General features: G+C 33.7%; 1 protein-coding gene across 1 annotated transcript in view; it reads left to right on the top strand.

Moving 5' to 3' along the window:
* The window catches only part of SLC13A1 (solute carrier family 13 member 1), a 94,988-nt gene extending 83,370 nt beyond the window's left edge, over window positions 1-11,618 (top strand). Inside the window, exons 11-15 of the mRNA XM_023223543.2 lie at window positions 349-455; window positions 2,884-2,993; window positions 6,918-7,079; window positions 8,555-8,692; window positions 10,494-11,618. Of these exons, the coding sequence (XP_023079311.1) occupies window positions 349-455; window positions 2,884-2,993; window positions 6,918-7,079; window positions 8,555-8,692; window positions 10,494-10,631 (655 nt within the window). The 3' untranslated portion in view covers window positions 10,632-11,618. The remainder of the gene's footprint in view (window positions 1-348; window positions 456-2,883; window positions 2,994-6,917; window positions 7,080-8,554; window positions 8,693-10,493) is intronic.
* Window positions 11,619-12,769: the final 1,151 nt, after the last annotated feature.

The following is a 12,769-nucleotide window of genomic DNA, read 5'->3' as shown; positions in this document are numbered from 1 at the left end:
AAAAAAAAAAAGAAAAAAAGAAAAAAAGAAATTGTTTAACAAATTGTAAGCTTATCTAAAAGGGAAATTTGTCACTTTGGCCTAGTATGTCAGTATGTGTATATGTGGTATTGAAAATAAGAAGAGACATATGGGAACAATAGGACTATGGTCTGAGATTATTGTTTTTAGTGTTATGTCATTTAATTGGGAATCCATATATTTTAGGGCAGATTATCGAGAATAAATAACCTACACCATCTAATATTGATAATAACCTACTACTGATATGTTATTAGCAAAATTGGTGTTTTAGCTCATTTAAGTTCTTGATGCTATTTTTAATATACATATTTGTCCCTTTTACAGGTACCCTGGTTTTGCTACAGATTCAGCTGTTGCTTTACTTATAGGGCTGCTATTCTTTCTCATTCCAGCTAAGACATTGACAAAAACTACACCTACAGGAGAAATTGGTTGAGTATCATTTATAATTCTGCATAAATTTAACAGAAGAGCAAAAATTATAAAATTCCATTGGTTTCACTTGGCACCTAGAGCAGAAAGAAAGTCTATGCTGGCACAACCCCTGGCCTAGCATGCCCTATTTGCAAACTGCAATGCTGTCTTCAAGCCAGCACGTCTTCCACCTGCAAGAGAGATCATCTTACTTTGCAGAAGTGAGAAGTAAATTTCCTTTTGTATCATGGCTAGGGCTCTGCTACAAGCAATACTATTTGACCCATGGTAAACCCATTTCAAAATTAATCTTACTATTGGCAAATATAGGAAAAATAAATGGGAAGATACTGCTTCATACCTTGGTAATAAATGCAGAGGATCTAAAAAGGTGATGAATTTCAAGAGAAAGATTATTTACATTCTCAAAGTAGTTCTGGAACAAAAGCTAAATCAGCCTCATACAGCCATATCCTAGGATCACAGCTGAAATAAAAGGGCCACGTGTGGTGACTCACACCTGCAATCACAGCACTTTGGGAGACTGAGGCAGGAGGCTCACTTGAGGCGAGTAGTTTGAAACAAGCCTCAGCAGCATGGTGAGACCCCAGCTCTATCAAAAAGTTTAAAAAATTAGCCAGGTGTGGTGGCACACACCTGTAGTCCTAGCTACTCTGGAGGCCAACGCAGGAGGATCACTTGAGCCCAGGAGTTGGAGGCTGTAGTGAGCTATGGTTGTGCCACTGCTCTGGGCAACAGAGGGAGACTCGGTCTCTAAAAATAATGATAGTAATAAAAATAAAGAAAAGGTATTCCTCAACAGCATTCATTGTATTTACAACAGATGAACAAAGAAGTGTGCACATCTGCCTGAGCATACCATCCTCTCAACACACACACACTCACTTTTTAAACACAGGATTCATCCATGTCTTTGCTTTACAACACAGCATGTTTTGAGTAGTCAGATTCCTATCTTGTCAAGGTGGGACGACTAATTTGTAATTGTCTGGAAATAAACTAGTAGACTCGTGGTTTTGTTTGTTCTTATGGGGATGGAACTGGGATTTATGTAGTTGTGTTGGCCCACCTGACTCTTGTCAGAATCCATAAATGACTAATGTATCAGATTTCCAGGACATACGTGACCAGCACAGCATAGAAACAAATGTATTTTGTTTTTCACTTGAGATTAGAATATCTCAATGTGTGTTAAGGAGGTGATGCAATATGGAGCACTGATTCCTATGAGACCCCAAGGACTCTGACCATTGCAGTTAAAGCCCTGAGGTCCGGCAGTGGCAAGTCCGAGGAATCCATGTTTGGCTTTAGCTTCCCTAGTTTCCACATCTGAATTCCCTCCCTTAGAAAGAGACTTGCTCCTACCCACCTTTCTCTCTCCTCCTATTCTTCAAAACCTCTTCTAAACTCATTCATACAAGACTTAAAAATGACAAATAATACATAATATGTTAAATTTTAAATAAGAGGTACATTTCGGAGATGTTTACATTTTAACAAGATATATGACCTTAAAGTCATATATCTTGTTAAATAAGATATAAAAAGTAAGAAACCTAGTGACATAATTTCAGTCATCAGTGAGGATGGGTTTAAAGTAAGAAACCTAGTGACATAATTTAAAGTAAGAAACCTAGTGACATAATTTCAGTCATCAGTGAGGATGGGTTTGGTTTGGAATTGGGGGAAGGTGATAGGAAAGAAGCTGATTAGTAAACTTAAAATCTTAACATGTAGAAGGCTGCCTATTATACACATGTTAAATGGCGGAATATGTCCTCAAATGAACTTATTTATCAACAAAGCAATGGAGAGATCAGAAGCCAAATATAAAGAGAAATCTTTATGATAATCCTTTTGTAAGCACTTTAAGGACCTCACAAATAATACTTTATTTAATCTGAATCCTGAATTATTTTTAAACTGAAATCTTGGTGAATCTATCATGATCCTCCTTATGACTAAAAATCTAATAAGATGTTCAAATATTAATGGATATAATTAAAATGCTACAAGATGCTCTTAGAACCAATGGAATATTATGGACATTTTGCATAGCAAAGAATACTATAGTCTAATACAGTGTGCTATTCACAGTTGGCAAAGATGTTAGTGGAATGAATAAATGAATGAGTGAGTGAATGAATGAGTATAATGATAAGTGACAATGTTATAATTTATTGAAATATATTCTATAATATTACCAGAAGGATTTTTCTAAGTTATAGAGTTTTTTTCTTTTTTATAGTAGAATGTTCCGTCTAGTCCAGGTGGAAATTACTCAAACTCCAGATTAATTCCCCTCTTTAAAAACAATATAGGAATATTACAAACTTCCTGTAAGATGGCTACTTAGGATGCTGAAGCAAATGTCATATTGTAATATTTTAAGCAATGTGTAACTGTAGGATTTTTGTTTTGCAGTTGCTTTTGATTACTCTCCACTGATTACTTGGAAAGAATTCCAGTCATTCATGCCCTGGGATATAGCCATTCTTGTTGGTGGAGGGTTTGCCCTGGCAGATGGCTGTGAGGTAATACTCTGTGTATAAGATATTTAACAATTAACTAGACTGTTCAAAAGAAGAGCACAGAGACATTCAATCTTTGGGCATATTCAATTTCACTCTGTCATTTTAATGTTGCAAATTTTGCTAGCTATGCCGTGAATATACCACACAAATGAGGTGAGTTCAGAGTTCAAGAAATGTTATAGGCTGCAAGCAAAAAACACCGTTTTTATGGTGCTCAGGAATGTCAAAAGAAATAATAAGATTAAAATTTTAAATTCATGAAATAGTATTAGAAGACTAGTAAGGAAAAATGCACATGAAAATATGTAAAGTGACTCCTAGTGAAATATACTTTTTGTTTGCTTACGCCTTTACCTTATTTCATGATGAATTTGAGTAGCTCTTGGACTTCAGTATATCATGATGCTATTTGCTGTTAAATAAAAAAGAGAATAAGAAATAATATTAGCATTAAAGATACTTAGTAAATGTTTATTGAATAAAGTCTGGAGAAAAATTCACATAACCCTTTCTAACATTATATTACATCTAATCTTAGGAAGAAATAGAAACACCATGAGTTGTTGGTTGACTTTATTTGACCTATCTCTCCAGTTGATACAAAGCAACAGTTTGAGAAGGCCCTCATCCCTTGTAATTGCCCTGGTCTTTGTATAGTTGCTGGAAGAAAACTGTCTTCTCCCAAAATTTCATGAAAATTAATTACTCCTAGATTAATTAAAAACCACTAATTCTGGTTTTCATAGACTTATTTGAAATATTCAAAGCTTATGGCTCTTCCATTTCCTTCCTCAGTCATCAAATTGAACAGAATGGGGAGAGAGGTTCCATGTTCAGCCCTTTGACTTCCAGGAGGTTAAATTTCTATACTTCTCAAGACAAATCACTGTCTCTCCTCTTCTTCCTGAAGAAGAGGAGTAACTTACTGGAAAATACTCCTTTGCTTCTAACTTTATTGACAATTTTTCTGCACAGAATTATGTGTCTGGATTGGATCCTAGACACTCAAAGTGATTTTGAAAGCATCAGCCAGACCCTAGCATACAAATCTGAGGAAATGAAAAGGTGTGGACTCAGTCTGATGCACAAGGTTCTCTCAGTAGAAGAATTTGAGAACCCAGAGAGGGAGGTCTAGTTTGCTATAAAAATCTCAGTATACAGAGCCAAATGTCTACAAGATACCCAGAATAACTCTACCTCTAAGTGGCCAGATTGAAGCCATCAGCTTCAAGGGTATGGCTGTAGACAAATATGCTCCTAAAAACTGGACTGTAAAAAATTTGGAGGCAATTATTTTTCAAAACTTTTATTCTAAATTGTAATTAGTCTGGCAAGTGTCCAGAACCAGATAACCTTTCTAGTTGGGAACAGAACAGTGAAACAGCAACTACTGTGGAATTCACCTCATTGCAATTACTTTTCTCTTAAATTCCCCTTGGTTTTTGTTTTAACATGATTTCTTTCTCATGAGCAGATAGACAGTTTCAAATTCTTATCAGTGAATATCTCCTCTTCAATTTTCATACATTCTTAAAATTTTCTCTCCTAGGTTAAACATGAGGATTTATTTTTTATTTCAGATCTCCATTAAAATTGCAATAACAACAAAAACATGTCAATCCATAAAGACTATATGACAGGGACAAGAAAAGGCAAGAAATGTTGATCATATTTAGAACATGGAAGAAGGACATTTGAGAGGAACTGACTTTGTACAAATAGAAAAATAGTGAAATATGAAACATATAGGCTGGCAAAACGAAGAGCCAACAAGAAACATGCTGGTTATCTGTAGCATCCTGGCAGACCTCAGGAATTGGAGGCAGCAGATAACTCTGAAAGCTAGAGTGAAAGCCAGAGCTGAATTTGGAGGATGGTTTAAAAAGTGTATGAGAATCTATGGGCCTCCCAGATAGTTTCCCCAGTCCTGCTGTTGTTCTCTATCCTCCCTGATAGAAAATTGAGATTTACTTTGTAGCAAAATTGAGCCAATGAGATACTGGCTCACAAAGAGATAAGAACATTAGAACATCAATCCAAAATGTTCAACAGTCAACTAATAGGCATTTCAGAAAAAAGAGAAAAAAATAGAAAGGAAGAACATTTCCACAAAATAACAAAAGAAATTTCTTAGAGCTAGAGACTTTGAGATTCTGGACTGAGAGAGCTACTAAGTACCCAACACCAAAGCACTTTATGTAGAATTTTGGAACCGTGGGGATGAAGATACGATTTCAGTGGCCTACAGGTAGGGGAAACAATATGTAGTACAATCATTTCCACACCTAATTAGACATAGATAAAACCTATTATTAAAGTATACCTATTCTAGGGTTAATTTTTGTCAATGTGACTAAAATGGTAGACAATATTTTTCTACCTAAAAGTCATAAGTAAAAACAAGCAGATAAAGAAAAATACAAGCCAAAACCACGCCTGATATCTGGTATTCACATCTGGAAATTTCTGTGCCAGCTTTTGATCTGAGAATATACTGCTTATAATTAGAGTATTTCTCATGCCACTTCTAGTTGTCATAAAGATTCATACATTCAATAGCTCACTGAAATTTCACAAAAGGAGGATTTTCCCTTCTATGTGGGGGAGAAATACAGAACAACATACTTGCTAATCTGAGTATAGCCAGTTTTTCTGCACTATGTATAATGAATCAAAGAGTAGAATATGATCAGGCTTCTAAAGAATCCAACTGGAAACCACAGGAAATGGAGTAATGGCTTAAAAGTGTGGAGTTATAATTATTTTGAACCTAGATTTCTACAAATGCAAAACAATAAGAACAGTGGGAAAAGAAAAGCAAAAGGTTTTCAGGCATGCAAAGACTCTTATACCAATTCTCAGGAAGTTATAAAAGGAAGTGCTTCCCCAACGCAAAAGAGTAGATTAAAAAATGATTCCCACAAAGTGGGGAGGAGAAGGAAAGTCATAATATGATAGTAAAGAGGGGTCCCAGAACAACAACAGTTGAATAGATTTAAAGGGATTTAAAGAATAGATTTAAAGGGATTTAAAGAATAGATTCAAAGATTTAAACTAAGCCAAATGGAGGAGGAGGAAATATTCCAGAATAGATATTGCTATGAGGGAACATGAAAAGACACCAATTACTTGATATGTTTATCTATTTGTGGGGAGTTTTTTAGTTTTAATTTCAGATGAATTAGTGATAGGTACTTGGAAAACTAAGCAAACAGAATGATGAGATAGTTATTTCTTGTGGGGAAGGAAGAGTAGAGTAAATGTACTGATAGTATGCTAAGTGGTGTAGCTATGAACAATACTTATTTAATCATAGTGGTAAACATTAAATATTGATTTAACCAAAAATGTTAATATGTGAGTGTGGAGGAATGAAGAAACAAAAAGCATGTGTTTGGTGGATGGTGTAAGAGAGCTGAATTATCACATATTAGAAAGTCAGTAAATAATGTCTAAATTTTAAAAGTAAGCAAAAAATCATAATTAAAATATTATTTTAAAAGGTAACTATGAATACCTAAATATAGCTAGTTATAAGTGGCTAATAAGGGTTGAAAGTTGTTGCCTCTGCAGAATATAACTTAGGAATAGAGAGAGGTAAATCAGAAGTGCTGCTCTTCTCTTAAAGCCCTCTATATGATCTATTAAAATATCCACATATATAAATTAGATAAAATTAAAATGTAATTGAAAAAAGTGGGAATACATTTCAAACCAAAACCATGTTCATAGTGTTTAAATAAGACTAAGCAATAGCTCCCTCCTACCAAAGCCACCCAGACCTATCAAACCACAGAAAAATGAGATTAAAATTGTATTTTAGAAAGTGAGTTTTCAAAGGAAATAATGCTTTTTATGGATTTTATTGTGTCTGATTACAAAGAATTATTCATAAATAACAAATATTGCGAATTTGTTTTTTAGGAGTCTGGATTATCTAATTGGATAGGAAATAAATTATCTCCTCTGGGTTCATTACCAGTATGGCTAATAATTCTGATATCTTCTTTGATGGTCACATCTTTAACTGAGGTAGCCAGCAATCCAGCTACCATTACACTCCTTCTCCCAATATTATCTCCATTGGTAAGTATCTCATTTATCCCCATTTTTATTCTTCATTAAGAGCAGTGCCCTACTTTGGAATGCTGGTTCTCATGCTGTGGTATGGAATCTTTTTTTATCTAAATGGGCCTCCTGTAAGTAACTTATAGGGTGATCTTTATTTGTATTAATGTTTTCAGAGGACCTTCACTCTAGGTAACTGTTTTTAAGTTTTCATGTTCAAGCAGCATGACGTTACTTTTGCTCAGTCCAGTTTTTTCCTTTATAAATAAGAGAGAGGGTCAGATGAGATCCATTTCAGATATAAGACGTGGAATTCAGTGTTTGCTGGTAACTTAAGTATTTAGATCTCTACCACTGACACTTTTGCCTCTCAAACATTGTTCCTAAATTTCTGAGAAGTGGTTAATATAAGTGATTTGCAAATGAATGAAAAACTAGGCTCACAATTCAGGCTTCAGGCTTAAATATCTTTAGACACAGTTTTCTACTGTTCAGGGAAAATTTTTTAAAAAGTAAATGGGTTTGCCGAGAGAGAGAGAGAGGGAAAGAATGTCTTTTCTTCTTTTCTCCATTTAGGTAGCAATTACAAGAAACAGCTATAAGTAAAGTGTTTTCCTTATTGGGATGGATGGGTTTGGTGAAAGGAAAGCACTTTAAATTAAGAAAGATTGTCTTTCTGGAATTGTGCCGCTACAAGCTCAAAGGGCATATGTTGGTGTTCTTAAGCTGCAGCTTGAATGTAGAAAAAATGTAGGCTGTGTATATTGGTACAATATCATTTTGTATTTTTTTCTGTTGTTTTTTCTAATTGTTCTCAACATGGAACAATTAGAAAATTATGTGTTGATTTAAGAATAGTAGCAACCTTCCTATGTGATGATCCCTAAGCAAATCTTGAATTGCATATATCACAGAGGCAGTAAAGTTAGTAGTGTAATGAGAAGTGCTGGGGCCACAGGGACTTGAGAACCTACTTGAGCTCTGTTGGTCACCAGTTGCATGCTTGGACAAGTTACTTTAGCCTCTCTGGGCCTCCATTTCTTTATGTTATTTGAGGTTATAGTAACCATCTCATAAGATCATTGTAAAAATTCAATATATATATGACATTTATTATATTATATATGAACTATATTATGTGTAAATATATGAATATATATATGTATGTAAACATTTAGCACAGCACCTAGCAGTAGATAAGTAGTAAATGGTTGCTCTTTTTATTTAGTTTCTGGAATAAATAATATTTTATTTTCTAAATGAACTGGACTATAGTGTTTAAGTAGGCATCCATAACTATACAAACAACAAGAGGATGAGATATTTTCTTAACAATATTCTTCAAGTTATAACTGTAATAATGTATATAATTTTATGTCATTAGGTTTCAACCTGCTTCTTGGAAGCCTTATTACAATACATTTGTTCATTTTTTTATGCTTGATGTCTACCTTCAAAATTTTACTTAGACTCCTTTTTATCTCTTACAACAGGCTGAAGCCATTCATGTGAACCCTCTTTATATTCTGATACCTTCTACTCTATGTACTTCGTTTGCATTCCTCCTACCAGTAGCAAATCCACCCAATGCTATTGTCTTTTCATATGGTCATCTGAAAGTCATTGACATGGTGAGTTAGCTGAAAAAATACTATCAGAACCAACACATATCTTGGTGTGTGCCATGTCTTGAGTTATCTTCCCTTTTAAACACCAGTCAACCACCAGGAAAAGCATGGCCTGAGTTCTGTTTATGAAGGGGTGTGAATGACTAATCATAGAATTATTTTCAAGAGTGACAATTAGAAGTGAACATGCTATTAAAATTTATGGTCACAAACAGAGAGATGTTGAATGCATCAGTAATGCTTTGGAAGAAGGAAACGAGCACTGAACATGCTCCACACGACAGCGTAAACTTACAAGTCAACTCTAGGATCCAAACTGATCTAGGCAAAAGGAAGAAACAGGGTTAAAGAAATCCAGCAACCAAAACAACACTGTAGTTTGCTATCACAAACATTTATGCAACGAACATTTTCTCTGAATGAGACATGGGGTCAGTGCCTGACTGATGAAAAAGTATCTTTCTTGTTTTGATTTCAATACCAGGACCTAACGTGAAAACACAAGCAAACAATAATGAAGAATTTCACTGATAAAGCATGCACATTTTTGCCAAATACAAAAATACTGGCAGAATATTCAGTACTTTATAAGAACTGGCTTGAGAATATTCTAGTAGTTTCCACATCTTCATCACCTATTTCCAAACCAACCCAAACGATAATATAGCCAAAGTGAATTCAGTGAGCTTCCTATGCAAATGCAGTTCCAAGGCAAGTCCCAGCTCCCTTTCTTTCACACAGACTGCTGTTCCTAAGCCCCTGCAACATAAACATTCTAGAACTGCCTGTACACAAAAATAACATAATATCCATTTGGTAATACATAAATATTATGCACATAAAATGTGCATAACACAATATAAGTAATGCCTGATGTATGTGTATTAAAAAGGATAAAACTAGGATTCTGAGATAAGCGAGTGGCTGGCTTGCATGGACAGGGAAGAGGGCATCTGTTATCATCCTTGCTCGGTATTCCTCTTTTGCTTCAGAGTTCCATGTTTTAATGCAGAGAATGCAGGAGTAAGCACATTCTCTCTGTAAAAGGACAGATGATATTTGAGGCTCTGTGGGGCCATCTCTATCACAACTACTCAACTCTGCCATTGTATCATGAAAGCAAAGAAAACATGTAAACAAATAAGCATAGTTGTGGTCCAATAAAACTTTATTTACCAAAACAAATCAAGGGCAGTAGTTTGCCAATTTTTATTTTAATAGATACAAAGCAACTCTGAGATTGTTTAATGGCCTGTAGAATAATGATATAAGAGCTAAAACCATGAGAATGCTAAGAAAGATATTAAGGTTAAATTAATAATTATGTTGAGCAAATATAAAAGATACAGTTGTCATATGGTGTCCTGAATCTTATTCATTGAAATATAAAACCACAAAACTGAAATTCTGATTTAACATGAAATGGCAGATTTCTAAGCGATTTTCCTCTAATCAGAATTACTTAGGTATATTCTTAAGAGGAACTTCTCTGAGAGTCTTCTACTCAATGATGTTTAGTTAGGGACAGATTTTTCTCTTGCTATGAATGGAGAAGAACCCCTAGATTTAAGAAATGATGAGTTAATAGGTGCAACACACCAACATGGCACATGTATACATATGTAACAAACCTGCACGTTGTGCACAGGTACCCTAGAACTTAATGCACAATTTTTTTAAAATGGCAATTTTTACTAATCATTTAGGATGCATGTAAATCCAGCATATACTTCCTACAACAGGATTCTAATCTCCTGTAGGCTTTCTTTTGGGACACTGACATTTATGCTTTTTCCTGTTCAAGGTTAAAGCTGGACTTGGTGTCAACATTGTTGGTGTTGCTGTGGTTATGCTTGGCATATGTACCTGGATTGTACCCATGTTTGACCTCTACACTTACCCTTCGTGGGCTCCTGCTATGAGTAATGAGACCATGCCATAATAAGCACAAAAGTTCTGACTATCTTGTGGTAGTTTCTGAAAGGCATTAATAATTGACTGTAAAATGTGGCTCTAAATAACTAATGACACAAATTTAAATCAGTTATAGTATAACTGCTGCAATTCCCATGAATACCCGAAACCTGCTGTTATAACTCAGAGTCAATATTTGTTATTGCGGTGCAACAAAGACCATCTATGTGCCTTCATCAAGAAGCCCACGTTTGAGATTTTGCTCATGAACCATCTGCAACTTGCTTCATCATAAGAATAATTTATAACTTGACCTTTAAAGAGATTAGAGCATTTGTTTCATCTTACAGCTGGAATTCAATGTAACATTTTAAATGCAATTTATTATTTCAGAAACTTCCCATGAAACTAAAAATAGAAAATAAGATATACAAGTTAATTCGGTACTTGGATAAATCATTTCTGCAGTGTTGTTCAAGAGAATTTGCTGAGAAATCAAAGCCATGGTCATCTGGTGATGCAGAGAAAAGTTTAATCTCAATGATATGTGCACTTCCTCATTTAAAAAATCCAATTGGATTATTCTTAATATATACATGTAATATGAAAGCTGAGATTGAAGCAATAATTCCAAAATTATGGCTGAATATACTAAATAACAGAAAACTTATAGATAAGATTTATTTCTACTGAACTCTACAGTTAGAGTAATATAATTCATACTTTTATGATATTGGCACACTGAGAAATTCATTTTGTAGAGCTATGGATAAGGCTTGCTATGATTTGCACTATTAATACAGTATTGTTAGAAAGGAAAACTAAACACTATAAAACTATTAACACAGTTTTGTATATGAGTAACAACTTTGCTTAAGTGTTTATCTTAGTTCAGAAATGCATAATGTCATATGTTAAAAATAAAGAGATGTAGAAATCTAAATGAATTATCACTGTGTATACAGACATAGAAAAATCACATAACTCCATTATGTAAACAGTGCAATGAAAAAAGGAAAAAAATAAGGAAAAAAAGAATAAGAATGAAAACTGCTGACATATTACAAAAGAGAAAAATAAATCATTTAAGAGCATATCAAAAAGAAAAAAACTAAACATTTAAACAAAAGTAGGATAAGAATAGTCTTCTAGAAGTCAGGATGTGAAAGAGAGTGAGTTTCCAATTACCCTGATGTGACCATTACACACTGCATACAGGTATCAAAATATCATATACACCCCCAAAATATGTACAAATATTCTATATCAATAAATAAATTTTTTAAAATAGTAAGTGCTATTGGCATTCCAAAATTCACCTAAAGGAAAAATGATCAAAACCAGAGTAATGTGCACAGTTAGCAAAAGATGCAGATGTTATATCATAGCAATTCTCACACTAAAAATACAGTGAAAGACAAAGCAAAAAACAAACCTTTGCTATGTTTAATCTTCATTGGCACTTTCTAGATGTTACTGACCTTGTCATTTTTTATTCAAATAAGATTATTTACAAACTTATTCTTGAAACTAAATATAGTAAAGAGGGTTTTTAAAATAATATTTCTTGTTAACATATACATTATTAATTGTCCATGTTCATTATGTGTCTATATTTATTAATAGGCCAATGCAAAAAATCAATCATTTTTTCAAAGAAAAATTTGTCCATGTAAAGCTTAAATTATAATATTGCTGCTTTGTATAACTCTTCTATGTTTATTCTATTCACTTGTTCCTTTATCATATTTTACACATGTATTTATAATCTGTAGTATTTATTACATTTCTGCTTTTTTCTAGTCATTCAATTTATCACTGCTGAATTGCATCAGATCATGGATGCATTTTTATTATGAAAAAATAAAATGACTTTTCAAATTATAATGAGTAAGTTTTGGTCTCAATAAAATAATGTAAACATTTCAGCTTGGATAACTTTAGTGAATTATTTCCAACAGCTGCCAGCTGAGTATATGAAAAATAATACTTAGTGAAAATTTGTTCAATTGAGTGGTATAGTTCTCTTACCACAGCTTTATGTTTGACATATCAAAAATAACTTAAATGACCCATTTCACATTTGTTCCATTTACATTAAAGTTGTCAAGTTCTTTTATTTTGAGAGTTGCATACTGTCTTTGAAAGTTTCCAGAAGGCAATTCT

Source organism: Piliocolobus tephrosceles, chromosome 8 (genome assembly GCF_002776525.5).
Source record: "Piliocolobus tephrosceles isolate RC106 chromosome 8, ASM277652v3, whole genome shotgun sequence".
Classification (NCBI taxonomy): Eukaryota; Metazoa; Chordata; class Mammalia; order Primates; family Cercopithecidae; genus Piliocolobus; species Piliocolobus tephrosceles.
The sequence above is the reverse complement of the archived record's forward strand: the minus strand, read 5'-3'. Positions and strand labels throughout refer to the sequence as shown.